The 24,524-nt window shown below is 37.0% G+C and overlaps 4 protein-coding genes and 1 pseudogene across 4 annotated transcripts; 4 read left to right on the top strand and 1 right to left on the bottom strand.

Annotated features, from left to right (window-relative positions):
- Positions 1–1,877: 1,877 nt before the first annotated feature.
- LOC132104303 (interleukin enhancer-binding factor 2 homolog) lies at positions 1,878–7,581 on the bottom strand. Its single transcript, XM_059509678.1, has 14 exons — positions 7,490–7,581; positions 4,825–4,884; positions 4,675–4,717; positions 4,497–4,601; positions 4,237–4,314; positions 4,054–4,156; positions 3,874–3,939; positions 3,638–3,754; positions 3,132–3,210; positions 2,969–3,056; positions 2,819–2,880; positions 2,630–2,744; positions 2,459–2,549; positions 1,878–2,380 (listed from the first exon to the last, which is right to left on the bottom strand). Exons 1-14 carry the CDS (start codon positions 7,504–7,506, stop codon positions 2,229–2,231), a joined length of 1,176 nt encoding a protein of 391 aa, XP_059365661.1. The 5' UTR covers positions 7,507–7,581; the 3' UTR covers positions 1,878–2,228.
- A 1,063-nt stretch (positions 7,582–8,644) lies between these two features.
- LOC132104299 (trichohyalin-like) lies at positions 8,645–13,761 on the top strand. The gene is made up of 4 exons (XM_059509673.1): positions 8,645–8,756; positions 9,200–9,263; positions 9,364–9,612; positions 9,763–13,761. Exon 4 carries the CDS (start codon positions 12,392–12,394, stop codon positions 13,607–13,609), a length of 1,218 nt encoding a protein of 405 aa, XP_059365656.1. The 5' UTR covers positions 8,645–8,756; positions 9,200–9,263; positions 9,364–9,612; positions 9,763–12,391; the 3' UTR covers positions 13,610–13,761.
- A 1-nt stretch (position 13,762) lies between these two features.
- LOC132104300 (polyamine-modulated factor 1-binding protein 1-like) lies at positions 13,763–15,481 on the top strand. Its single transcript, XM_059509674.1, has 2 exons — positions 13,763–13,908; positions 14,444–15,481. The coding sequence occupies exon 2, from the start codon at positions 14,474–14,476 to the stop codon at positions 15,329–15,331; it is 858 nt and encodes a 285-aa protein (XP_059365657.1). The 5' UTR covers positions 13,763–13,908; positions 14,444–14,473; the 3' UTR covers positions 15,332–15,481.
- A 643-nt stretch (positions 15,482–16,124) lies between these two features.
- Positions 16,125–17,166, top strand: LOC132104301 (cingulin-like). Its single transcript, XM_059509676.1, has one exon. The coding sequence runs from the start codon at positions 16,295–16,297 to the stop codon at positions 17,075–17,077; it is 783 nt and encodes a 260-aa protein (XP_059365659.1). The 5' UTR covers positions 16,125–16,294; the 3' UTR covers positions 17,078–17,166.
- A 269-nt stretch (positions 17,167–17,435) lies between these two features.
- LOC132104881 (golgin subfamily B member 1-like) lies at positions 17,436–21,443 on the top strand (annotated as a pseudogene).
- Positions 21,444–24,524: the final 3,081 nt, after the last annotated feature.

The raw sequence follows: 24,524 nt of genomic DNA, 5'->3' as shown, positions 1-24,524 counted from the left end.
ATGCGTTTTTACAGCGCTGCACATTATAACCAATCACACATGATTCTTTTGAGCTTATTAAAGCATTGGCCAATCACAGGCGTTCAGATGAGTCATCGCTGAAATCCCGGTGCTTCCTTCACTCGCTCGCTGACTGAATACCTCTTTTTGGCAAATTCTTTCGTCAGAAACAACAAAGTGCAGATGTGTGTACGAATCTGTAAATAAGATATTGATTTCACAGTGTTAACAGTTTCAGTTATTTTAATGGGAGTTTTTGAGAGTGATTGAACTCTAGACTGTCAGTGAAAATGATTTTTGATAATGTAAATGTTATTTGCTCTCTTTATGAACAATGAAAGATTTGTAGCTGTTTTTATATCACATTGACTTTCAATGTTAAATTCACATTTAATATAAAGTCAGTCGTATTAAAAATATGTTATGGCATGACACCTATGTCTGTTACTTAAGTAAACAGACAGATGTTCTGTAACTTAACGGTCATGAGAGGAGTTTTCTCTCTTCTCTGTGTCAGAGGTTATTTACTGTAATACATACTTTAAAATATAATTTATTTCATGATGCAAATCCGAATTTTCATCAGCTGTAACTCCAGTTTTCAGAGTTATGATCCTTCAAAATATAATTCTAATATATTGATTTATTACCAGTGCAGGAAACAGTATTGATGCTTAATATTTTTTTGGAACCTGTGACATTTTGTTTAGGATTATGATAAAAAGAACATCATATAGTAAATCAACATATTGGAATGATTTCTGAAGGATTATGTCATTGAAGACTTGAGTAAAGGCTGATGTAATATATATATTTACACACACACACACACACACACACACACATGCATTACATTTTATCTATATATCTAAATAAAAAAAAAGGCTCAGTATATATGACCCAAAGTAACTAGTAACTAACTACTTGGAGTAGATTTTTTACCCAATACTTTTTTACTCTTACTATTCAGACTAGTACTTTTACTTGAGTAAATATTTCTACAAGTACTTTTACTTGAGTAGTTTTTGGGTACTCTACCCACCTCTGGTTTTGTCTTTTTTTTTAAGCTTTAAAGTGATTCTACGGCTACATCCGAAATGGCGTACTCTCTTGAGTAGGTGCTTTTTTGAATAAGTAATCACTTGGACACCGCAGGGAAAAAAAAGTATGATCTATTAAGCAGGATTGTAATCGGGACATACTATATTGATTCGACATGTTGTCATGTCACATGACCTACTACCAGCGTCGCGTCACCGCCATTCTAGATCTTCCCCTGTTGCCTTATGGGATAGTAAAGTGTGTCCAGTGTATGCTCAATCCAGAATCACGCAGGAATTGTAGTAGGTCATCCATGTAGTAGGTCATCCGCTGTCACGTGCAACACTTTGGGTCAGCAGCTGGACGTATCTCACTGGGAGAAATGAAGGCAACTGGTAAGATTGTTTAATATTGAGACGAATATTAATATTCTATTGATTTCTTGTCTAAAAGCAACCCCATACTAGTTATGTTGCTGTTGGTCTGAGTAACAGCATACTTGGATGACATTTAGAACATTGGTTGTGAGATACTGTACTCAAATTAAAATGTAATTAATTTTCCATCAAATCATTCCACACACACAAACCTATCTTCATCTCAAGAAAACAAATGAAGAATCTTTTTAGCCTCATTTTTTGACTGTGGTAAAGCTAAACCACACATGCTCGAGGAGTAAACAAACCTCATTTTTGGGTTAATTTTCCATTAACGTACTTGTCCAAGTTTAACACAACATAAATGAACACAATAAAAGGACCGAGCAACCTTAAAATACCCCAGCAATATTAAAAATAATTTGAGGAAAAAAAATAAAAAATAAACACACATAGAAATAGTACAAAAGAAGAAATAAAAACTTTACTTGATCCATCAGTGATATAAAAAATACAAAAAACATGAAACCAAATTAAAAGTGATTTTCAGTCCTTTTCCTAGACGTAACCATGTCAGAATGAGCTGAGGTTAGAAGATGGAATAATGAGCCATTGACTTTTGGCCCTTGTTATAACTTTTTGCCGTTCCTACCATAGTTTTAACTCTGGGAGGTGCAGACTGATGTACAGAACCCAAATGCAGATATGCAGGGGACTTCTGGGTAAAACTTAAAGATGCGAGACACAGACCTCTAATAAAAACCAACATAAATAAAATGACCAGGCCAAAACGTCAGAGACCAAGCTGCATTACTCCTGGGTCTCCATGCTTTCATCTTCCCCCTCTCCCCCTTCCTCCAACGCTTCATCCTCCTCTTCCTTGCGCTCTGGGGGTTTCTCATAAGCTTTTTCAGATGGGGTGACAATCACTCCATCCCATGTAGACATCTCAGTGGTGAGATCTGTAGATGAGCATCACAAACATCAGCCTCAGCCTGACACACGAATGCAACCACATAAATCAAACCTCAAACACTTACAACTTGCATCGCCTTCAAGGCCTAAGATCTTTCTGTATCCTCCATGAGAGAGAACCCTCACCAGTGTTTGGGCTGTGAAACACACCATGTCCTGCAGAAACAGATCAATCAGATTGCCTGTATTTTTAACACTAAATTTGGTACATTACCACTGACTGAAGTCTGCATTACCTGCTGCTCCAGGGTCATGACAGTGTGCACACGGAAGTTTCCGCTTTCACAAGGATCAGTGATTCCGACGGAGCCTGGCAGGAAAAGACCTGCAGCAAGCATTTGAAGACACCGCCTGCAACACACATGCTCATTATACCCCAAAATCCACAAAAAAGTTAAATGACCGGAGTCACAAGCAAAACAAACCTGTAAGCAACGTTGAGTGGCAAGGGCTGCCTAGAGGGGTTGTTCATCACAGCAGAGTGTCCCTGTGAAGAGAGCAACATTACAGTTAAGTCAACTGGTGTAGTGCAGAAAAGATTAGATAAAAGTTTAACTTCAAAAATAATGCCCCACCAGCAGATCTAGAATCCAGGGCGTGAGAGGCTCAAATCCAGCGAATCGGACTCGCAGGTCTTTCAGCAAGCGGATCAAAACTTTAACACTGAGTCCAAACAGAAACCAAAGTAAGCCACAACACATTTAATTCATTAAAGCCATTGAGAGAAAGTGTTCCTACGTTGACTGAGAAGCGTTTTCTTCAAACCAGCGAGCGTGACGAATGGCTGCCAGAGCGCTTTGCAGAACCTTGATGTCCACTGCAAAAGGAATAGGGAAAATAAAACTTTACAAATCTGGTCGACCCCGATTCCAGATAATCAGAAAATGCCAGATATTAAGTTATAAGTTAAGTTATAAGTTCCGCATGAATGTAGACTAAATAGACCACTAAAATCAAGCCTATTATTTAAAGCATCACAACATTAAATGTACAGTATGAAAAAAAAGGATATTTATTTATAAGATTTGACTATTGCATTTGTGATTAAATTATTAGTGCTTTTTATTAGCATTTAGATGATAGCAAATGTAAAAATAGGCTAGATTAGTTTGCACAATTAAATATTCAAAATTGACAATAATGAGAAAGAAAGAAAAAGAGAAATGAGCAGCATGGTATAGATAAGCTAGGAAAAGCTGATTTGTAAGAACAACACGTGATAAGTGTTTGAGTGTGGGACATACGGTGGAGCTCTGGGTCAAGTTTGCGCAGGTTGGGTGGAACCGTGGTGATGAGGATTTTCACAGTGGCATCGGCAGAGCTGATCTCAAATCCTGTCTCGTTGGTCAGCATGGACAGTACTGAAGAGAACAAGGGAACATTTAATTGAGAACATTGTTTTTTTTTAATATTTTGATTACAAATGATTTTTTTCTCCTCTATGCTCCGATTGGTCAGACAGATTAAAACCCATCCTCACCCTCAGATGGGTCCTGTGTACGCAGAGTATCAACTACTTTGTTTCCCAAGGCAGCGACAGCTTCCACTGAACAAACCCAAAAAAATTATAGGATTATCGATAAATGAAGCATACTTGGGCTAGTGATTAACATTTTAAGACAACTAAGCAGAACTCAGTGGATGAAATAATTAGACTCACATGTGGGTAAGATCTTCAGGATAACCACGAGGTCAGCTACATTGTGTCCTGTTGTCATGGTGCCCTTTTTATACGAGCCCACTTGCCTTACTTCCTCAATTTGCTGGGAATTGTTAAACATTGGGTAAGTTTAGTATTACAAAAAATATTGAGAAAGAAAATGAAGATGGACTGTCTTCTCACCACTTCAAAGTTTCCAGGTGCCACAATGAGGTTGTCAATAACGTTGTTAATCTTAGTGACCAAGGACAAAATAGAAGCCTGCAAAATAAATAAGCATGAGCAAGAATTATACATATAAAAAAAAAAAAACGGAGAAATTATCCTAAAACAATTTTTAAGATTTCAGAGTTCTATCATCTGCTGGTACACAGCTTGACCTGCATGGACAGTAATCATATGAGTGTTTTGGCAGCATTTATCTTAATGCAGCATCATTGTACCTGTTCAACAGGGGTAGGACTGAGGTCTTGGTTTCTCTTCAGCAGACATTCACTGAAAGCGGTCTCATCAGGGGCCGGCTTCACTCGAGGAAAGGCCATCTCACACTGCAAGAAGTGATTTATGAGCTGGAGGCTTACGGTTTCACAAAGCAAAGAATCAGTGTAGAACAGCACTTACGACATAGAAGTCAAATGGTATGTGAGGGACAAAGGGTCGATACCTGAAAGAAAGGAAGACATGGACACGGTCAATATAAAGAAATTAAAGTAAGCAAATTAACAACAACAATAATAATAAAATATATAAACATATCCATAAACAACGCACCCCTGGACCAAACCTCCGCGGGAGCCGAATCGGCCACCTCGACCCCTGCCACGATCTCCTCTGAGAAAAAAAAATAATAATAATTTCAGTAAATTAAAGGAGGGAAACCATCTCAAACTTGTGTGAAAGAGATTCATTTACGAGCCAAACGAAATAACTGATTGACACAGCAGTGGCGAAAAAGTGGCTATGCGCCATATGCGGCGCATAGGGGCCGCCGCACCATGGGGGGCGCCAAAGCGATGGTTAATTTTTTTTTTAATAATAAAAAATAAAAATGTATATTAAAAGTTTTATATATATATATATATATATATATATATATATATATATATATATATATATATATATATACACACACACACACATACACACATTTTAGAGGACTAACAGGCGCCGATGCCCTCATAATATTCCATCATAGAATTTAGACATAGAACCTCGCGACTGGGTGAGGCGCCGTGAGCGCTGAGTAAGCAGCAGTAACATTAGTGCGTTGTCGTTGAAACTAGAAAAAGATGGATAAAACAAAAAAGCTCTCGGGGGCTAAAAATAGAAAAAGAAAGAGGGAAAAGAAGATGGCATGTCAAGGGATGCGACAGCAGCTAAATAAGTGATTGGTGAAACCCTGAAAGGCAACAGGTAGGATTTAAAATGTGACGTCTATGCTCGGAGAATATGTAAAACTGGAATATGAGCTGTCATTTATTCCGTCATCACCCGGGTGCTGATATTACCAAGTGAGACTTGTTCCTGGGACAACATCTTTGTTGTCCCTGGAACAACATTGTGATTAACCAATCAGATTTGAAGAACAAGTTTATAGATTTTGTGAAGTTTACGCTTAAAATCACTGTTTGGTGCTTGTACATCAGTGTCATTCATCTATCATTTCCCCTGATTTTAGGGATTACTCATGGTTAAGGTTAGGTTTAGGTGTAGGGATATGGTTAAGAATATATTTTTGGAGTAAAATGTTGTTCCAGGGTCAACAAAATATGTTGACCCAGGAACACATCTAACTCAGCAAAATCAGGACGTGCGATAGCGCGCGCGCACAGATGAGACCTAAACAGCACATGTTGATATCGGTGTTTAAACTAAACTAATTTAAGCTTTGTCAGTTTAAACATTTAAGAGGCAGAGGACGCAAACTCGCGCGCGCAGTGAGAAGATTTGTGCATGCGCTCATCCGAAGCGCAAATCCGCGCCTCAGAGCGCGCGCAAATATAAGCTCTCTCTGAATATTTTATTTAAATGGACAAATTCAGACAAAAATTATGTCAAAATGCCCGTCTTGGTAAGTATCCTATAGCAGACATAGCCAGCTGAACGTAGGCCACTGTATCAGTGTATTCTCTTAAAGTGACAGTCTTTATATTAATCGAACAGCAACAACAAAGAAATCACTCACTGCTCTTGATTAAAAAGCTTTTTTAACAGATTGTTCAGTTTCTCCTAATGTTGGTTCGAAAGGCTATAATGGTCAAATGGGTTGGTAGTGATGCCCCCTCTACTCAGATGTGGAAATCTATGACATCTGAAGTTGTAACTCTAGAAAGATGGAAGTATTGTCGCAATGGTAAATCGCACCTGTTTAAAAAATGGGAGAATATGTTTAAGTGTCTAAAGATTAAACGGTCATAAACAAAAACTGGATAAAATGTAGGTACAATCATATGATGAAATGCTGTATGAAAAATGCCCACACGTTCATGAATATGTTAATTATTTCCAGTGCTGTGTTTGTTTTAATGTTTTCGTTTGTAATAATTAAAATGTTTAGTAAAAATAATATCTAAAAAAAAAAAAAAAAAAGCTTTTGTAACTTTAATAAAGAACAATCTTTAATTTATAGTCAAATATGCGATGCTGTTTTACATTTGATTACTTTATTACATTTCTGTACCTAAAAACTAATACTAGACCTCTTTACTCTATTGTATTTATTTTTGCTGTTGCTCGTAGTTAGATTTTTTTTTTAATTATAGTTTCTCCATAAACATAGCACATACCGAACTGTACCGAAATGTGACTCTTGAACCGTGAAACAAACCGAACTGTGAAAATTTGAACTGTGCCACCCCAATAATATATATATATATATATATATATACATACACACATGTATAATTATGGTAGACTTAGAGTCGCTGTCTGATATACTTTAAACTAAACATTTATTATTTAAAAGCCCATACATGATGATGTCCGGCGCAATTATTTATTTTGAAAGTGGGGGGGGGGGGGGCAAAATGTTTTGCTGCATACCCCTCTAACACTGGATAGTTGCGCCCCTGTGACAGTGACTCACAGGTGAAACGAGCATCATGTTAATTTTCGCTTCATCGTTCGTTCATTCATTCATTCATGAATGAACAGTCTCGTTATTCGGATACATTGCGTTTAAAAAAGATCTAAATGTGTATCGAATCCAAACGTATTGTTTAATCAGTTTTAACGCGTGTTTTTTTTTATCAATAAATACATTGTATTTATTTTATTCATAAAAAGCAAAGCGGCTAGCAGAACAACATGCTAACAGGCACCGGGCAGGCTAACCAAATAACAAATAATAATAACAGAATATGCTGAACATCAGTTTGCAACTTAATTACGCAGATGTTCTTTTAGTTAAAGAAGAATAAAACAACTGGCAAGTTACCTCATTGCGTAAGACATTTTGCAAGTTTAAGAAGAACACGCTGGTGAGAAAACCCCGCCTCTGTCTGTAGCTCGCCGCTGGTCTGCGCTCTCCTTCTTCTTCTTACTTTTTACGGCGGATCGCAGACAGATATGTGCATTACCGCCACCTATCTTGGAAATGGACCATTAACACTTCCTATACTATAACCTCTCACCAACATAACACCCTTTATTTACCCGCACAGAGGCTTCATAGAGTTTCATCCGGCGCTGCGTGTTCAGCTCCTCCGTCCACTCTCAGCCCCCATGACAGGAAAAAAACAAAAAAAAAAACACCCTAATTTAAATGCGCTTATTCTGCGCTCTCCTTGGCGCCGGATGTAGCTTTTCATAATACAAGTCCTGGATAACAGTCTATAATAAAAGTCATAGAGTCTCGGTAAAAGTCCCAGTCTAACGAATCGTTGGCATCCTAATTTCTTTTTCTTTTCTTTTTTTTATTTTTTTTTTTTACACATTTTAGAAAACAATATAATGTAAATTAAGAAGAACTAGTTAAGATTTGACTGATCATATAAACGCTTTTGTACAGACATATTTACATTACATTTATTCATTTAGCAGACGCTTTTATCCAAAGCGACTTACAATTGCTATAGGCCTATATGTCAGAGGTCGCACGCCTCTGGAGCAACTAGGGGTTAAGTGTCTTGCTCAGGGACACATTGGTGTCTCACAGTGGATTCGAACCCAGGTCTCTCACGCCAAAGACGTGTTTCTTATCCACTGCGCCAACACCACATATGTTCTACAGTATGTCGTTAAAGTGGATTTATTTATTTGTTTTATTGTTCACTCAAATATCTTTGCCGTTAATATGATTTGTAATGGGGAAAATGCTCTGAATTACAAACAAACAGTTACTATTGAGATCCCATACTTTGGAACCCCATTATAGACTATGTCTCATTTGGTATGGATTCATTCTCAAAAGTTAGTAGGCCCTACAAGCGGGTGTTGCAGTGGATACTTCACATTACACCGTGTCAGGGGTGGACCTGCACAGTCGTACACTGTGTTTATCAGAGAGGACCAGACAGAAGAAATTTTCACACCCATAGCCAAATTTTATGTAAATTACGCAGACATCAAGCATGTGCTAAAGTAAGATACGATTTGTTTTTAAATGTTCAAAATCACCTTCACTATTATTACAGCAATATGCCTCCATCATCAGACCACAACTATACTGACAGAACTAATTAAATCCAGTAATAACACAGAAGGTAAGAATCTTTTAAACAATTTAATAAAATATTGCTTCCTTGAGCTACACACTCAGAAATGTCTTGTCCATTTCACAAACATAAGGAAATGGTAACGCATCAAGTTAAACATGAAATTTTGAAGGAGAAAAAAATAAATATTTTTTTTTGTAAAACATACTTTAATGATAATTTTACTTTGTTAAATCTATAAAAATGCAGAAATACCATTTATGCCTCCTTTATAGTTGTGTATAAAATACAGTATGATCTGGATTAAATATATATCTTGCTTTATTATTTTTCTCTATTTCACAATACATATATCAGAGTTAAAATATTTAGAGAACTGTATAAGTCAAATAACCTCACCTTTATATTACTGTACATTTACTTTTATTCTATATTATTATTTAATTTTAATACTGAAGTACACAAAGTAATTAATTTCTATTAATTTTCAGGTCACAATTCAGCCTTTTTAAAATCATGTATAGCAAGCTGCCATGGCACAATCCAGAGATTACGGTAAAGTTCACTGCACAACGTAATTTAATCAAAGTTTAATTATTGCGATTGTGTCATGCATTGTTTATGAATGCAGTGCAAATGTTCTCCTACCCAACAGTTGGAGACTTCCTGACAGAATTCAAGGAGCAGATAATTACGAGAGCGACTCGGGTCAGTGAAATTGCTGAGGATGTTATCTCCCAAAGTCTGATTCATGATGTGGCAGCTCAACAAATGCAGGCTGCTCCAAGCAAGCAGGAGGCAATGAGGCTCCTGTTTAAGGCTTTGGAAAGACAGCCACCCCTAAACAGAGTGTCCTTCCATCTCATCCTGAGAATGACAGAGCCTGAACTGATTTAAGAACTAGGTTAGAATATTATATATATATATATATATATATATATATATATATATATATATATATATATATATATAGATATAGATATATTATATATCAACATACTGTATTTAGTATAATCTATTTTTAAAAATATTTTATTTTTATTTTTTTCTGCAGAATGGAGACTATGCAACAGCAAGCACACACAAACAGAGAGAAGCAGTCCTCCCAGAGAAAAAATAAAACAGGATGACAAGAATGGGCATACAAGTGACATCCAGAAGAGAAAAGATTTTCTTAAAAAGTGTAGACTGAAAACAATGCGTGCCATTGAGCAGATCGAGAAATTCTGGGAAGGAACTAAGCAAGAAAGGACGGAGATAGACAACATGAGGCAGATGATTCAGCAACAGCAAGACGAGATAGCCAGGATGACCACAGAGAAAAGACAACTTGAGAGAACTATTACTCACATGAAAGCCAAGATGGACCACATCTGTGAAAGAATGGATCGGAATAAAGAAGAGGTAAATAGAGAGAGAGAGAGGATTGAGCAGATGAGATCTGACCTCCAAACTGAGCAAACCACCCTGAAGCAAAAGCGTGATGAAATCATGAGAGAGAGACAGATCTTGGAGATGATCAGATATGAGACTCTGAGACAGAAGGAGGAGCTGGAGAGCAACTATGAAAGCAAAAAAGTATGAGATGGAACAAATGAAAAGTGCCATACAAGTTCAGATCAATGAGATGGAGATGAAGATTGAGGAAACACAGAAAACAAAGTGTCAGACGGAGCAGATGAGATCTGAAATAGAGGAGGAAAAAGCAGAGTTGGAGAGAAAGAAGGATGACATCAAGAGGCAAAGAGACCAGTTTGAACAGATTAAAGCTGATATACAGCAAGTTAAGATGGAAATGGAACAAAGGTGGCATGAAACAGAGAAAGAAGGGCTGGAACGGACCGCTATAATTCAGAAAGAGAAAGATGAGCTGAAGTACCTGCAAGATGAGATTCAAAGAGCAAGAGAAGAGGTTGAAAGAAACAGAGCATTTTCAAAACAAGAGAATGAGAGAATAAACCAACTGAGAGCTCAAACACTTACAGAAAACAACCTAATTGAAAAGAAATGGCAAAAGAAATGGAAATGGAAAAAGATCTGAAAGAGATGAAACATGAAATTGAGAGAGGTCGAGAGGAGCTGATGATGAATGAAGAGCTGGTCAAAAAGGAATGGGAAAAAATCGAACAGGCCAAAGTGGACGTAGACAATCACAAGACATCTATGGATGCCAGAGTTGAGGACATAAAAACAGAAACTGTTAGGCTGAAACATATGAAAATAGAGATGCAGAAAGATAAAGATATTCTAGAAAAACAGAAGGAAGACATACAGAAAGCTAAAGAAGAAATGGAAAAGAAGAGGTATGAGATAGTGACAGAGGAGTTAGAGCACAGAGCTCGGCTGCAGAGGGAGAGAGACAAGCTGGAGAGTGTAAGAGCAGAGGTACAAAGGGCTAATGATATGGAGAAAGCAAAGATACTGAAAGAGAAGGAAGAAAGCATTAATATAAGAAAAGAAGCCAGACAAGAAAGAGAAATGACAGAACTGATCAAAGCAGAGATCAAGGCTGAAAAAGACAGCTTGAACCAAAGACAAGAGGAAATGCTGAGGGACAGACAACAGCTAGAAAGAATTGAACGTGAGATGGACAGAGCCAAAGAGGAGATCTAAAAAAAAGCAAAGAAGTCACAATCCGGGAAAATTAGAAAATTAAAAAAATGAATGCTGAAATTCAAGAAAAAAAATTGAAGATATTGAGAAGAAGGTTGAGGAGATCCAAAAAAACAAAAGAAAAAATGGAGGAGACAAAGGCTGAGTTGGGGGAAGAGTGGGAGGAGCTGGAAAGAAAGAGAGAATTAGTGAGAATAGAGACCGAACAGTGTGAGTTCCTCAGAAGTGAAATCCTCAAGGTGAAGGAGGCAATGGAGAGCAGGTGGCATGAAACAGAGAAAGAGGAGGTGGAACTCAGAGCAAAAACTCAGCATGAGCTAGACAGACTGGAGAAATTAAGGGATGAGGTCCAAATATCCCAGAAAAATATTGAAGAGAGCAGGAATGAGCTCATGCAATGGAAGGATAGTCTTGAAAAAATGATGGTTCAGGCAGAAGAAGACAAACGTGCAGCTGTCAAACAGATGGATGAGGCTAAAGCAAAGAAAGAAAAGCTGAAAAAAATGGTAGAAAAGATGGAGAAAGATCGAGGGGAGATTAATAACAGCAGAGAACAGGCTAATCAAGAAGCAGATGAAATCAAAAGGATGAGAAATGAGCTACAAAGACAGCAGGCAGAAATAGAGAACAGGATTAGAGTGGCAAAACAAGAAAAAGAGGAGGCAATCCATGCCATACTTGCAGTCCAAGAGGCTCAGATGCTCTTAAAAAAGCAAATGGAAGAGTCAGAAAAAAGACAGTATGAAGCCATAACAGAGGCATTGGAGCAAAGAGATGAAATACACAAAAAAACAGAGGAGTTAGAAAAAATAAATGAAGAAATACAAAGAGCCAGGCATGAGCTAGAAAAGTTGAGGCATTCTGAAAAAGAAAGCAGAGAGCAGAAAATGTTAGAGGACACACAGCAAGAGAGAGAGTTTGTTGGGCAAATGAAAATAGCTGTGCTGAAGGACAAGGGGGATCAGGAAAAGTCTTTAGCTGAGATAGAGAAGAAGAGAGAGGAGCTCAAACAGATTAGAGTTCAGGTCCAGAACGAGAAGAAAGATCTAGAAAAATGAAGGTCTGAGATTATGAGATATGACATAGAACAGAGGGCTCAGGTAGAGAGACAAAGAGAAGAACTTGAGAAGATCAAGACTCAGTTAGTTATTGACACAAAGACCATGAACAGAAGCAAAGAATTAGCGCAACAAGACAGAGAGAAAGTCGAGTGTATTATGATTGAGATCCAGAAACAAAGAGAGGAAGTGAATAAAAGGTTAGAGGAGACAAAACGACGAGAGGACGCTTTGAGGAAGATGACAGAGGACATAGAGCATGAGAGAGAAGACCTGGAGAAGATTTGTGTGGAAACGCTGAGAGGGAAAGACACATATGAAGAGGTCAAGGATGAGATTACCAGAGTGAGAGCGGAGATAAAGAGGTTGTGGGATGAGGCTGAAAAGGGAGAGCTGGAGGAACGAGAGAGATTAAACAGGGAGAAGATGGAGACGATGGGGAAGATAGAAGCTATGAAGAAGGAGCTGGGTGAGATTGAAAACACAAAGGTGGAGTTAATTAAACAAAAGAAGGACATTGACGTAAAGATGGAAAAGGAAAGGTTGGAAATGACTAAACTTGAAAAGATGAAAGCAGACCTCCAAAAACAGAAAGAAGATATTGAAATCCAGATGATGGAAGCAAAGTGTGAGAGATACCAGATGGAACTGATGAGGACTGAGATCTTAAAACAAAAAGAGGATGTTGAAAGCAAAATGGAGCTAGCAAAAGCAGAAATGGACAAAATGCAGCTTGTCAAAGAGGAAATACAAAGACAAAGAGAAGAGCTTGATGAAAGGATACAGAAAACCAAACGAGAGATTGGAGAAATGGAGCTCATGAAGAGAGAAATGGAAGCGAAGAAGAAAGAACTTGAGAAAAGGATGAAATTGACCATGAGGAAGAAGGACGAGATGGAACGACTGAAGATGGAGATACAAAGAGCAAAAGATGAGATGGAACGTAAAAGAGTGAAGACAGAGAGGCAGAAGTATGAAATGGAGCAAGTTAAAGCTGAAATCCAAAGAGCGAGAGAGGAGTTTGAATTTAGGATGGAGAAGAGAGATTTAGAAGAAGAGAAAGGGCAGATGAACCTCACTATAATGTACCTTATCCAACAGATTGAGGTGACAAGAGAAATGGTGCGAAAAGCAAAATTCCAGATTGAAAGTCGAATGGCAGGAAGTCAGATGGACAACAGACCTAGAAGAGATGAATGCCGAAATGCAGAGGCTCATTTTGGAGGTTGAACACATCCGTGAAATGCTGCGAGGTCTTAAGGGTGATGTGGAACACAACAAGGAAATGATGAAGAGAGACAGGGATGAGATGAAACTGCTGGAGAATGAAGTTCAACGAAGGAGAAGAGAGATTGAATACAGAGAAGAAAAGATTACGAGGGAACCTGGAGGAGACCATTAAAGAGAATGATAAGGTGGAGCAAATGAGAGAAGATGTGAAAAATATTTTGGAGGACATAGAAGAGGCCAAAAAAGAGACAAAGAGAGAGAAATAATTTATTACTCAAGAAAGGACAGGAAAAGAAAAGGTAAGTCACAATTTACATGCATTTAACGGATGTTTTATTATATTATCTGTATTATAAATATTGTTGGCATCCACTGGGCTCTTAAAGTAAACATGCAGTGTTCATAACCAATTTTACAAAAATGACACAATTTTGTGTGAAAACAAGAGGAAAAAGTACTAGACGAGACATGCCAATAAATCATACAATTCACATTTCATAACATTTCTTGTTCTATATAAAATACAAAGAGGGCTTTAAACTGAATTTTTACTGTTACTATTTTACATAGTATATCTAAAATATATTGGTAAAGGGACGCAAATGAAAACAAGAAAAATTTTTATTTCAGGTTTAACCAGCCATCATTCCAACCGAGAGCAAAAGAGTATGCAAAAACAGAAAAACCAGATGCCATTAAAGTGGAAGACTTTGTCAGTGATATACAGCAAGGAAGATAAGAACTGGAACAGTATAAAAAATAATTTTAATAGATAAGAAGAAGCAGCTGGATCAAAGAAAACAAGAACTAGACAGTATGGAAATAAATCTACAGAGAGAGAAATATGAACTGGAAAAAACAAGAATGATGGAGATTCAACAAGCTGATGCACAAGTCCAAACTGATGTGATAGATGATATAGGAAAATATCAGATGATCTTAACCATGGAGGAGCTGGATAAACAGCGAGAAGCACTGGAGCATTTAAAAAAAGACTTACTTGCACAAAAAAGTACAATTGAGAGACAACTAGCAGAAATAAAAATGAGCATGGATGAATTTTCGCTCAAAGAAGTCGCACTTCAAACTGCAACAAAAAATGCAGCAGACATGGAGTTGAAATTAGAATGGCGAAAACAGGAGCTAGAACACACAAAAGATGAGCTGGAAAGGACAAAGCTAGAAATACACAAAGGATGGGATGACCTGCAGGCTGAGATAACAGAAAGCAGGGAAAAAGAAGACATGATAAGAACAGAATTAGAAAAAGCAAGAGATGTCCTAAATCACATTAGACAGGATATAGAAAAACAAAAACAAACCATGGAGGATGATCTAAAAGACACTTTTGCTAGAGAACTAGAAGACATAGAAGCTCAGCAAAAAAGCATAGAGGATGAAAAGAGAACATTAGAGAACATGAAATATGAGCTGGAAAAAGGGTCTAGTGATATTGAAAGGTTCAAACAAAATGTGCAAAAAGAAAGACAGAATATGGAGAAATGGGCAGACCAGCTTCAAAAAGAGAGAGAGGAACTAGAAAAGAAAATGTTTGATATTCAACAAATACAAGCACAAATTGTGAGAGAAAATAAAGATCTAGAGAACCTGAGAGAGGAGAATGAGCAGACATTGAAAAAGATCAAAATGGAGAGAGAGACCCTTGAGAAAACGAATGAAGTCTTTGAAAATGTGATTTTGAGAATGAAAAGGAAGAACTAAAGAAAAGAGAAAATGAACTACAGCAAATGCAGGTTGATCTTAACAGACAACAAAAAGACATGTATGATATTCAGAATATAGTTTTCATGCAAAAAAGTCAACTTCAGAAAAGTCAAGAGGAAATAGCTGAAAAGCTAAAACAGGTGGATACCCTCATGCAGTTTACACAAAATGAAAAAGACAGTCTTGACAGAGAGAGGGCTGCTATAATGGAGCAGAAGCAGCAGATGGACAGAAACATGACAGATGCATTAAACAGAGAACTAGAAACTGTGGAGCTTCTGAAACAAGAGATACTAAATGAGAAGCAACTTATTGAGGACTGCAGAATAGCTTTAATGAGAGAGATAGAAGATCTGGAGCAAAAGAAAACCAATTTGGGGATACAAGCAGAGGAGATAAAATTACAAAGACAAAGTATTGCAGAAGAGAAAAACACGTTGGTACAGACTGAATCTGTGCTGCAAAGAGTAGCTGAAGATACTGAGAAGCTAAGACAAGATACACAAGCTGAAAGACAGAAACTTAAAAACACTGCTATTCAACTTCAGAAAGAGAGAGATGCCATTGTGAGTCTTGCAGAGGAGACAAAAAGAAAGAGGGAGGACCTGGACAAAATGCAAACTGACATAGAAAAGCAGGAAAAAGCATCTGAGATATTGAAGGCCATGAAGGCTAATCTGCAAAAAGAAGCCAGTGTCATTGAAAATTTAAGACAAGCTGTTCAAAATGACAAACAAAACGTTAAAGATATGGAAGTCAAAATTCAAAAAGAAAGACAATGCACTAATAGTAATACAAACAACTGAATCTGAAAAGGAATAGTCTGTCGTGGAGAAAACTAAGACAGAGATACCCAGAGCGAACGAAGATCTTGAGAACCAACTTGAATCACATAAAAGACACAATGAAGAAACACTGGCTGAGATACACAAAGAGAAACACATTCTTGAGCAGTTAAGAATGAACATATCAAGACAGAGAGATGATCTAGAAAAGAACATTGAGCAAACAAGATACAAACAAGCAGAGCTGCAAAGTCTAAAAATGGAAATTCAGAAAGAGCAAACGGAGATAGATGAGCAGAAGGTGATGATTTCCATGGAGAAGATTGGGCTTAGAGACATTAAAATTCAAATAGATCAACAGAGAAGAGAGACAGATGAAACCAAAGAACATATAAGGAGGGAGAGAGATTATATAGAGAGGGAAAGAGCAGAAATAATACATCAAAAACTGAATATGGAGGTAAATTTGAGGGAAGAATTAAAAAAGGAGTGTGAAAAGTTAGAACTGCTTAGAAAGGAGTTGTATGATGAAAATGAAAGAATTGACAACTGCAGGAAGAGCATAAAAACAAATATGGATGCTTTGGAACAAACAAAGCTTGATGTAGTTAAAGAGTTGGAGATGATCAAGCTTCAGAAACAAATGATCGAGGATGAGAAAAACAAGATAAATGCTGAGCTAAAAAGAGAAGCTGAAGACATAGAGAAAATAAAAGTAGTGATGCAAAATGAAAGACAGAAGCTTAAGGAAGCAACAACCCATCTTCAAAAAGATAGAGACAATGTTCAGAGTCTTGCAGAGAAACTTGACAAGAAAAAAGTGGCTCTAGAAAATGCGCAACAGGAGATAGAAATGCAAAGGAAAGCAAATGAGTCTAATAAACAGATTCAAGAAAGGGCTCTATGTGAGCTGAAGAAAACTGTGACAGATATAGCAAGAGCGAAGGAAGATCTTTAAAACCAGCTCATTGAAGAAAGAGAAAAGAACAAGATCACACTAGCAGAAAAAGACATGCTTCTACCTAGAGACAGTATTTCAGAGCAACAAGACAACATTGAAAATGAGAGAGAGCAAATGAGACTTAGAGAGACTGAACTTGAACAACTTCGAGCTCTGATTTATAGACAGCAAGATGAAATGGAAGCCACACGAAAAGCTCTCACAATGGAAAAAAATAGACTTGAAGAGAAGAAAACTGAAATAGACCAAAAACAGAGAAAAGTAAATGAAATCATGGAATTTACAATAGGAGAAAGGGCTTATTTTGAGAAAGAGAGGTCTGAAGTGATAGCAAAGAAACACCAAATTGAGAATGAACTGGAGCTCTTTAAAGTGGAACTGAATAATGAAAGAAAATTAGCTGAGGAAAGGACACAAATGTTAACAACATACAATTATGACATAGAAGATAAAAGAGCAGCCCTAGAGAGAGAGATAAAGAAGCTTGAATATCATAAAAAAGCTATTCGAGATGAGAAGGATAATGTAGAACAGATGAAAATTGAGCTGCAAAGAGAAGCTGATGACATCAGAAAGCTAAAAGAAGAAACACAAATTGAAAGACAGAGTTTGGAAAAGATGGCAGAAGAACTTCAGAAAGAGAGAGAAGATATTGTTCATCTAGCTGAACACACAAAGAGAAAAAATTAGATTCTGGATGAAATGAAAGCTGCAAATGATTCTTCAATGGCAGATCTACAAAGAGAGAAAAACAATCTTGAGCAAATGAGAGTAAACATCTCCAAACAAACTGATGATATTGAAAATGAGAAAGAGAAAATGAGACTAAGAGAGGATGAATTACAGCAACTTCAAGCAGAGATTCATAAACAACAAAGTGAAATGAAAAACCTCAAAAAAAATATCATGACTGAGAAGCAGCAGCTTGAACTCAGAGAGACTGAAATAGAAAAACAGCAGAAGGGGCTGGATGACATTGTGGAGTGTGCAAAGAATGAGAAGAGCATTATTGAAAATGAAAGCGCTGCAATGAACAGGGAAAAACAGAACATAATGGCTGAGCTGAAAAAGAAGTCTGAAGATGTTGAGCTTCATATGAAGGAGGTATTGACTGAAAAGGAAATGCTAGAAAATGACAGACAACTGTTGAAGAGAGACCAGGAGATTCTGCAACAAAAACTAGTCAATGTAGACTGTGACTCAGATAGTCTGAAACTTGAGAGAGAAGCTTTGGGGAATGAGAAGGAAGTGATAAAACAGATCAGAACTGACCTGCAAAGAGAAGCACGTGAGATTGAGAAGATCAAACTAGAAACACAACATGAAAGACAAAAGCTTGATGAAATGGCAGCTCAACTCCAGAAAGAGAGAGAAGAAATCAATAGTCTAATTTTGGAAATTAAAAAGAAGAGCGATGTTCTGGATGAAACCTATACTGAAATACAAAGGGAACAACAAGTAATTGAAAGAGGTAAAGACTTGATTAGAAGGGAATGGTCTGACCTAGAGAAAACCAAAGCAGAGATGTCTCAATCCAAGGAAGAGCTTGAAAAACTGTTTTCTGAACAAAAAACAAACATTGAGATCACATTGGCAGAGATACAAAAAGAGAGAAACATGCTTGAACAGATTAGTGAGAAAATAACAATAGAAAAAAATATGCTTGAAGATGAAAAGGAAGAATTTAGAATCGGAAAGGAAGAACTTAAAAGAATGCGGGCAGACATCGAAAGACAACAAGAATATATTGATCACCTGAGGTTTGGCATAACAGAAGAGAGTCTGTTTGAGAAGTCAGAGGCTGAAATGGTTCTTCAACAGAGTGACGTGGATGTAGTCAAGTCTTTAACAGGAAAAGAAATGTCAGATCCAAATGGACAAAGTGTTTTGATGGAGCAGATGCTGGAAATGGACATAAAAGATGCATTAGAAACAGAAGCTGAGAGCCAAAAGTCAGATTTTCCTGAAGTTGAGGATGATTTACCTCATAAACAGCAGATTATGTTAGAGATTAAGTTTATTGAAGATGAAAAAGACAAACTAGAACAGATGAGAGCTGAATTACACAAAGAAGCTGATCACATTGAAAAGCAAAAGCAGGACATGCAGAATGAAAGACAGAAGCTAGAAGAAATGGCAGCTCAACTACAGAAAGAGAGAAGAAGTCTTACTGAGGAGATTAATGTTCAGAATTTCAATCAACAAAAGCAAGCAACAGAGTTTGAAATGGAGAAGAAAGATTCAGAGAAAATCACAACAGAAATCGCTAAAGTCAACAAACTTCTTGCAGAACAGAATGAGATGACAATAGAAGAGATGCGGAGAGAGAGAGACACTCTTGAAGAAATGAGGGTGAGCATTTCAAAACAAGCGGAGACTATTACAAAAGGTAATGAAGATGTTTCTCACAGAGAAAGTGAACTCGCAAAGCTGCAGGAAGACATTTTACAACAACAAGATGAAATGGATGAACTGAAAAACACAATCATGGTGCAAATGAGTCAGCTGTAGTAAGGTGGTGTAGGTGTAGTAAGCAAAGTAAGGTGGTGAGAGATGAAAAGGAAAACTTCAAGTCTGAGATCCAGAGGCTCATTCAAGATATTGGACAAATACGGGAGCATCTTGGAAGCCTTAGAGAAGAGTTAGAAACCGTTAGAAGAGACAAGAATGAACGGGAAAAGATGAGGGCAGAACTTGTAGAGAAGCAATAGGTGGGAGAGAGGATGCTGCAGAAAGAAAGAGAAAAACTGGAGCAGCTGAAAGATGAGATAAACAGAGAAAAGGAGGATACAGAGACCAAGAGAAAGCTGGTTAAGGTAAAAATAGCTAAAGAAAAAATGGAAGAGTTCAAAGACACAAGAAAGAACAAGGAAGAACTGCAATTGGACTCTGAGGAAACAAGAGTGATCTCAACAAAGATATAGAAAACCTGAGGCAAACCATGGAAGAAATGAAAAAACTGCATGAAAAGAAAAGGGCTGAACTGGAAGGAATTATTTCTGAAGTAAAGAGGAGAGACCAGATGCTGGAGAAGCAGAAACATGAGTTGGAGGAAAAGGGCTGGATTATTAAAGAAACAGAGAAAAAGAAACGCATACTTGAACAGATCAATATGGAAATACTGAGGAAGAGAGAAGATATAGAAAAAGAAATGGACAATTTAAGGCATGAGAAGCAAGAGCTGGAGCTCTTTAGAGGTGAACTCCAGAGACAGAGAGTTGATGTTGAATCTTCAAAACAAGCTTTGATCATGGAGAAGGATTGGTTAGAATATGAAGTGCGTGCTGCCATGAAAACCTATGATGTGGAACTGAAAAATCTAGAAAAGATGAGGAATGAACTAGAAAATGAGAGGGCTAAACTTGACGAAAAGTTCCATGATGCCACAAAATCAGAGAAGAAACTACAGGAGATGAAGAGTGTACTAAACAAAGAAAAAGAGCAAGTGGAAGTAATGAAGCAGATGGTCATCACAGAGAGACATTTGATTGAACAGGAGAATGCCGAGCTTCGGAAGAAGTCAGAGATCACTGACAGACTCATTCAGGAAGCAAACAATGAGAAAGATAGATTAACAGACCTCAGTATAAAACTTCAAATGCAAACAGAAGATATAGAGAATATCAACACAGAAATAGAAACCAAGAAGAAAGATCTTAATATAATGAGTGCAGAACTTCACGATGATAAGATACGACTGAAAAATGACAGGGATGTTTATGAAGGGGAAATGACACATCTGCAGCTTAAGAGGGAAGAGTTAGTGATGGAAACAGAGGACCTGGAAAGAAAAACCTTACAGCAGAAAGAACAAGATGAGATGGCGAAACAAGAGATTCAAAATCAGAAAGAGTCTCTAGAGCAGATGGAGATGGACATTCTGAAGGAAAGGGATGATTTTGAAATGGGTGAAACAATGACAAGAGAACGCAATGAATACAGAAAGCTTATTGAAAAAGTGCAGAAAGAAAAAGAGCAGATTGAAATCAGAAAAAAGTTGATGGATCAAGAGATGGACGATCTTGAAAATATGAAAAATGATCTGGAGATGCAATTACAAAATCTAAGACATGACAAACTGTATGTACAAGAGGAGTTGAAAGCACTAGAACAGATAAGAGCAGAATCTAAAGAGATTCAAAATGTTATCAAGAAGGAAAGACAGGATCATGAGAAATGCTGGGAGGAGATTGAGGGTGAAAAGCAAAAAGTGGAAGTAGAAATCAGACAATCAGAGAGACAGAGGGAAGAAATGTATAAACTCCACAGCGAGTTGCAAATAATTAGAGATGACACTGAAAGCAGGAAAAAAAAGATTGATAAAGAAATGGAAGAATTGTTGCAAATGAGGGTTGAACTGTAGAGAACAAAAGTGGAATCAAAAAGGATAATCAAAAACTTTAAGATGATAAATTTGACCTTGAAAAGACAAAAGCTGAGATAAAGACACAGACAGATAAATTGATACTAATAGACACTAATTTAAAGGAGAAACAAAGAGAAATGAAAATCCAACTAGATAAAGACAGAGAAAACATTAAATGTTTGTCCGAAGAGACTGAAATGAAAATGAGAGACCTTGATTTGACAATGAAGGAGATGGAGAGACAAAAGCAAGAAACTGAGAAAACAAAAGTGATGCTTGAAAGGGAAAAGACAGAAATTGATAAAGAAAAGAAAGACTTGGAAAATCAAATGATGGGCCAGACTGAGCAGATAGAAAAGGAAAGACTGGCCCTTGAGGAGATGAAGGAAGAACTTCTTCATGAAAAAAAAAAGAAATGGAGGAAGAGAGGAATAACTTGATGACTTTAAGCAACAACTAAGAAGTTTTAAGAGCAGAGTTGAGGAACAAGCTAAATGAAAATTAGATTTTGAAGAAGAAACTTATTTTAGAAAAAGGTTGAGATACTTAACCAGCAGTGACAGAATGATCAAACCAGTGAGGAAAACAAGAAAGAGAGAGAAGATCTGGAAAAACAGAGGTTTGAATCTGAATAGCAGAAACAGATGTTGGATCTTAGCATCATTAAAATTAATAAGGAGAAGCAAAAACTTCAGAAAGCCAAAGAAGAAATGGAAAACATGACCAACAAAGAAAAAGACAAGGTTGAACAAATGCAAGCTGAGATACACAGCCAGATTCAGTCGACTGAACTACAAATGCAACTCATGCAAGACAAGCAGAATGCTCTTGAGGAAAAAGAGCTAAACATACTGAGGAGGGAAAAGGAAGTAGAGGGGAGAAACACAGAATTAGATGGAATCGCTGCTCAGCTTCACATTGAACAGGAACATTTAGATAATGTTCTTGAGGAAACCAATAAGAGACAGCATGCACTTGAAGTGATAAAATTACAAAATAATAAGGAATTTGAGTTGCTTGAGGAGATACGGCATGAAATAGACAACGAAAAGATAGAAATGAAGCAGAAACAAGATGATCTGCAGATCTGAACTAAACAACAGAGAGATAAGGTTCAAGTCCAGTTAGAGGAGCTAGAGAATGAAAGAGAAAAACTTGAAAAAATGAAGATTCTTGCTGAGAGAGAACAATCTGAAAAAGAGAGAGTTTATATAAATAGGGTAAATGGTGAAATAGAGACAATGAGACAAACAATGATAATTCAGAAGACTGAGCTGGAGCAGAGAGATAAATATATTACTGATCAGCAGCAAAGACTGGATCAAAGTGTAAAAGAGATAACAGAAGACAAAAAGTGAAATGGATAAGATGAGGCTTGGACTAGAAGCTAAGAGACAACAAATTGAAGATGACATGAACACTATTGCAAAGCAGGAAAAAGAACTTGCAGAACTGAGAGATGAAATACAAAGAGAAAAACAAGAAATTGGTGAGAACAGGAATATTAATAACAAGTTAATGAAAGATCTGGAAATCATGAAAGCCAAGCTGGTGGAACAACAAGAAGTGATCCAAACTGAAGCAGAAAAACTCCAAAAGGAAAGAAAACTAGTTGACCAGACAAAATCTGAGGTTCAGAATTATGCTGAAAATCTGAAAAACGTCTCTGAAGAGATCAAAAGGAAGCAAGAACAAATTGAGATTAGGGAGGCTCGCCTTAAACAAATGATGGAGCAATGTGTCAATACCATGGAAGAAACTAAGAGGAAGAAAATTGAACTAGAAAAGACTCTTGATGACATAGAAGAGCAAAATCAAATGATTAAGACAGAGAAAGACCATCTGGAAAAAAGAGAGAAATAATATTGAAAAGGAAAAAGAAGATTTGCAAAGACGAGCTGAAGACCTGGAGAAGCACATGACAGAAAAAAAGAAAAAGAAGAGATGAGTAAAAGGAGGTTTAATGACAAGAAAAAGCTTGTTGAGGAAAAGGCTGGTGAAATTCTGAGACAAAGAGATGAAATGGAAGAAATCAAATATGAGTTACAGACTGAAAAGGCTAAAATGAATCAACAGCAGCAAAGACTGGAGGAGATTACAAGAGCTGTGAATGAGGAGAGGAGAGATCTGGAGAACATGAGGAATGAATGTGAAAAATACAGACAACAAATGGAAGAAGAGATAAGAGTAAAAGCAAAGGTGGAGAGAGGGGAACTTGATCAAATGAAGAGTGATCTGGAAAGACAGAAAACTGAAATAGATAATGAGCAGAAGAAAATAGATGATGACAGAAAGAAGATGAGCTCTGAAATAATGACACAAAGAGAGGAAATAGAAGAAGAAAGATCAGATACATGGAAGATGAAATAAAGAAGGAGAAAGAAACACTGAAGGACATGGAAGCTCATCTACAAAAGGAAAAAGAAGAAATTGAGAGTGTCACTGAAGAAACAAACAGATGAAAAGAAGATCTAAAAAGAATGAACACAGACATAAATGAACAAAAACAAGAGCTAAGAAAATACAGAGAGATTCTAGAGCAGGAGCGAGAAGAAATGAATAATAAATGGATAGAGTTACAGCAGAGAATTGATGAATTTGATACTCAAGTCAGACAACTGAAGGAAAAGCATTTAATGAGACAGGAGGAGATGGAAGAAGAAAGAAAAGGTCTAGAAGCGACCAGAGTCAAAATTCTGGAGCTAGAAACTAAAGCTGAGCAGGAATGTCAAGACATAAACCGAAAAATACAAGAGTTGAATGCACTGCAAAAACATATTATGAAAGAAAAAGAGAAATATGAAGACATGAGAGTAAAAGCACAGATAGACAGAAAAGAACTTGATCAAATTAAGAGGGAACTTGAACAAGAGAAAACTGAAATGGATGATGACAGAAAGATGACTGAACAGGAAAGAAAAGAGCTGCATAAGATGAGGTCAGACATACTGACAGAAAGAGAGCAAGTGGAAGACATGAGAGAAGCAATCAAACTAGAGAGGGCCACACTTGACCAGAAAATACAAGAGACAGATCTAGAAAAGGATGAAATTGAAAAGAACAAAGACATAGTTCAGA

The sequence above is a fragment of the Carassius carassius genome, chromosome 25, assembly GCF_963082965.1.
Source record: "Carassius carassius chromosome 25, fCarCar2.1, whole genome shotgun sequence".
Classification (NCBI taxonomy): Eukaryota; Metazoa; Chordata; class Actinopteri; order Cypriniformes; family Cyprinidae; genus Carassius; species Carassius carassius.
Note: the sequence above shows the minus strand (reverse complement) of the source record. Positions and strands in the feature narration are given on the sequence as shown.

Coding starts and splice junctions, on each gene's coding strand:
- LOC132104303 (XM_059509678.1), bottom strand. Junction 4,602..4,674: donor TACCATTTGACTTCTATGTC/GTAAGTGCTGTT, acceptor CACTTCTTGCAG/TGTGAGATGGCCTTTCCTCG. Junction 4,315..4,496: donor GTCCTACCCCTGTTGAACAG/GTACAATGATGC, acceptor TTTATTTTGCAG/GCTTCTATTTTGTCCTTGGT.
- LOC132104299 (XM_059509673.1), top strand. CDS start 12,392: ATGAGATATGACATAGAACAGAGGGCTCAGGTAGAGAGACAAAGAGAA.
- LOC132104300 (XM_059509674.1), top strand. CDS start 14,474: ATGATGGAGATTCAACAAGCTGATGCACAAGTCCAAACTGATGTGATA.
- LOC132104301 (XM_059509676.1), top strand. CDS start 16,295: ATGAACATATCAAGACAGAGAGATGATCTAGAAAAGAACATTGAGCAA.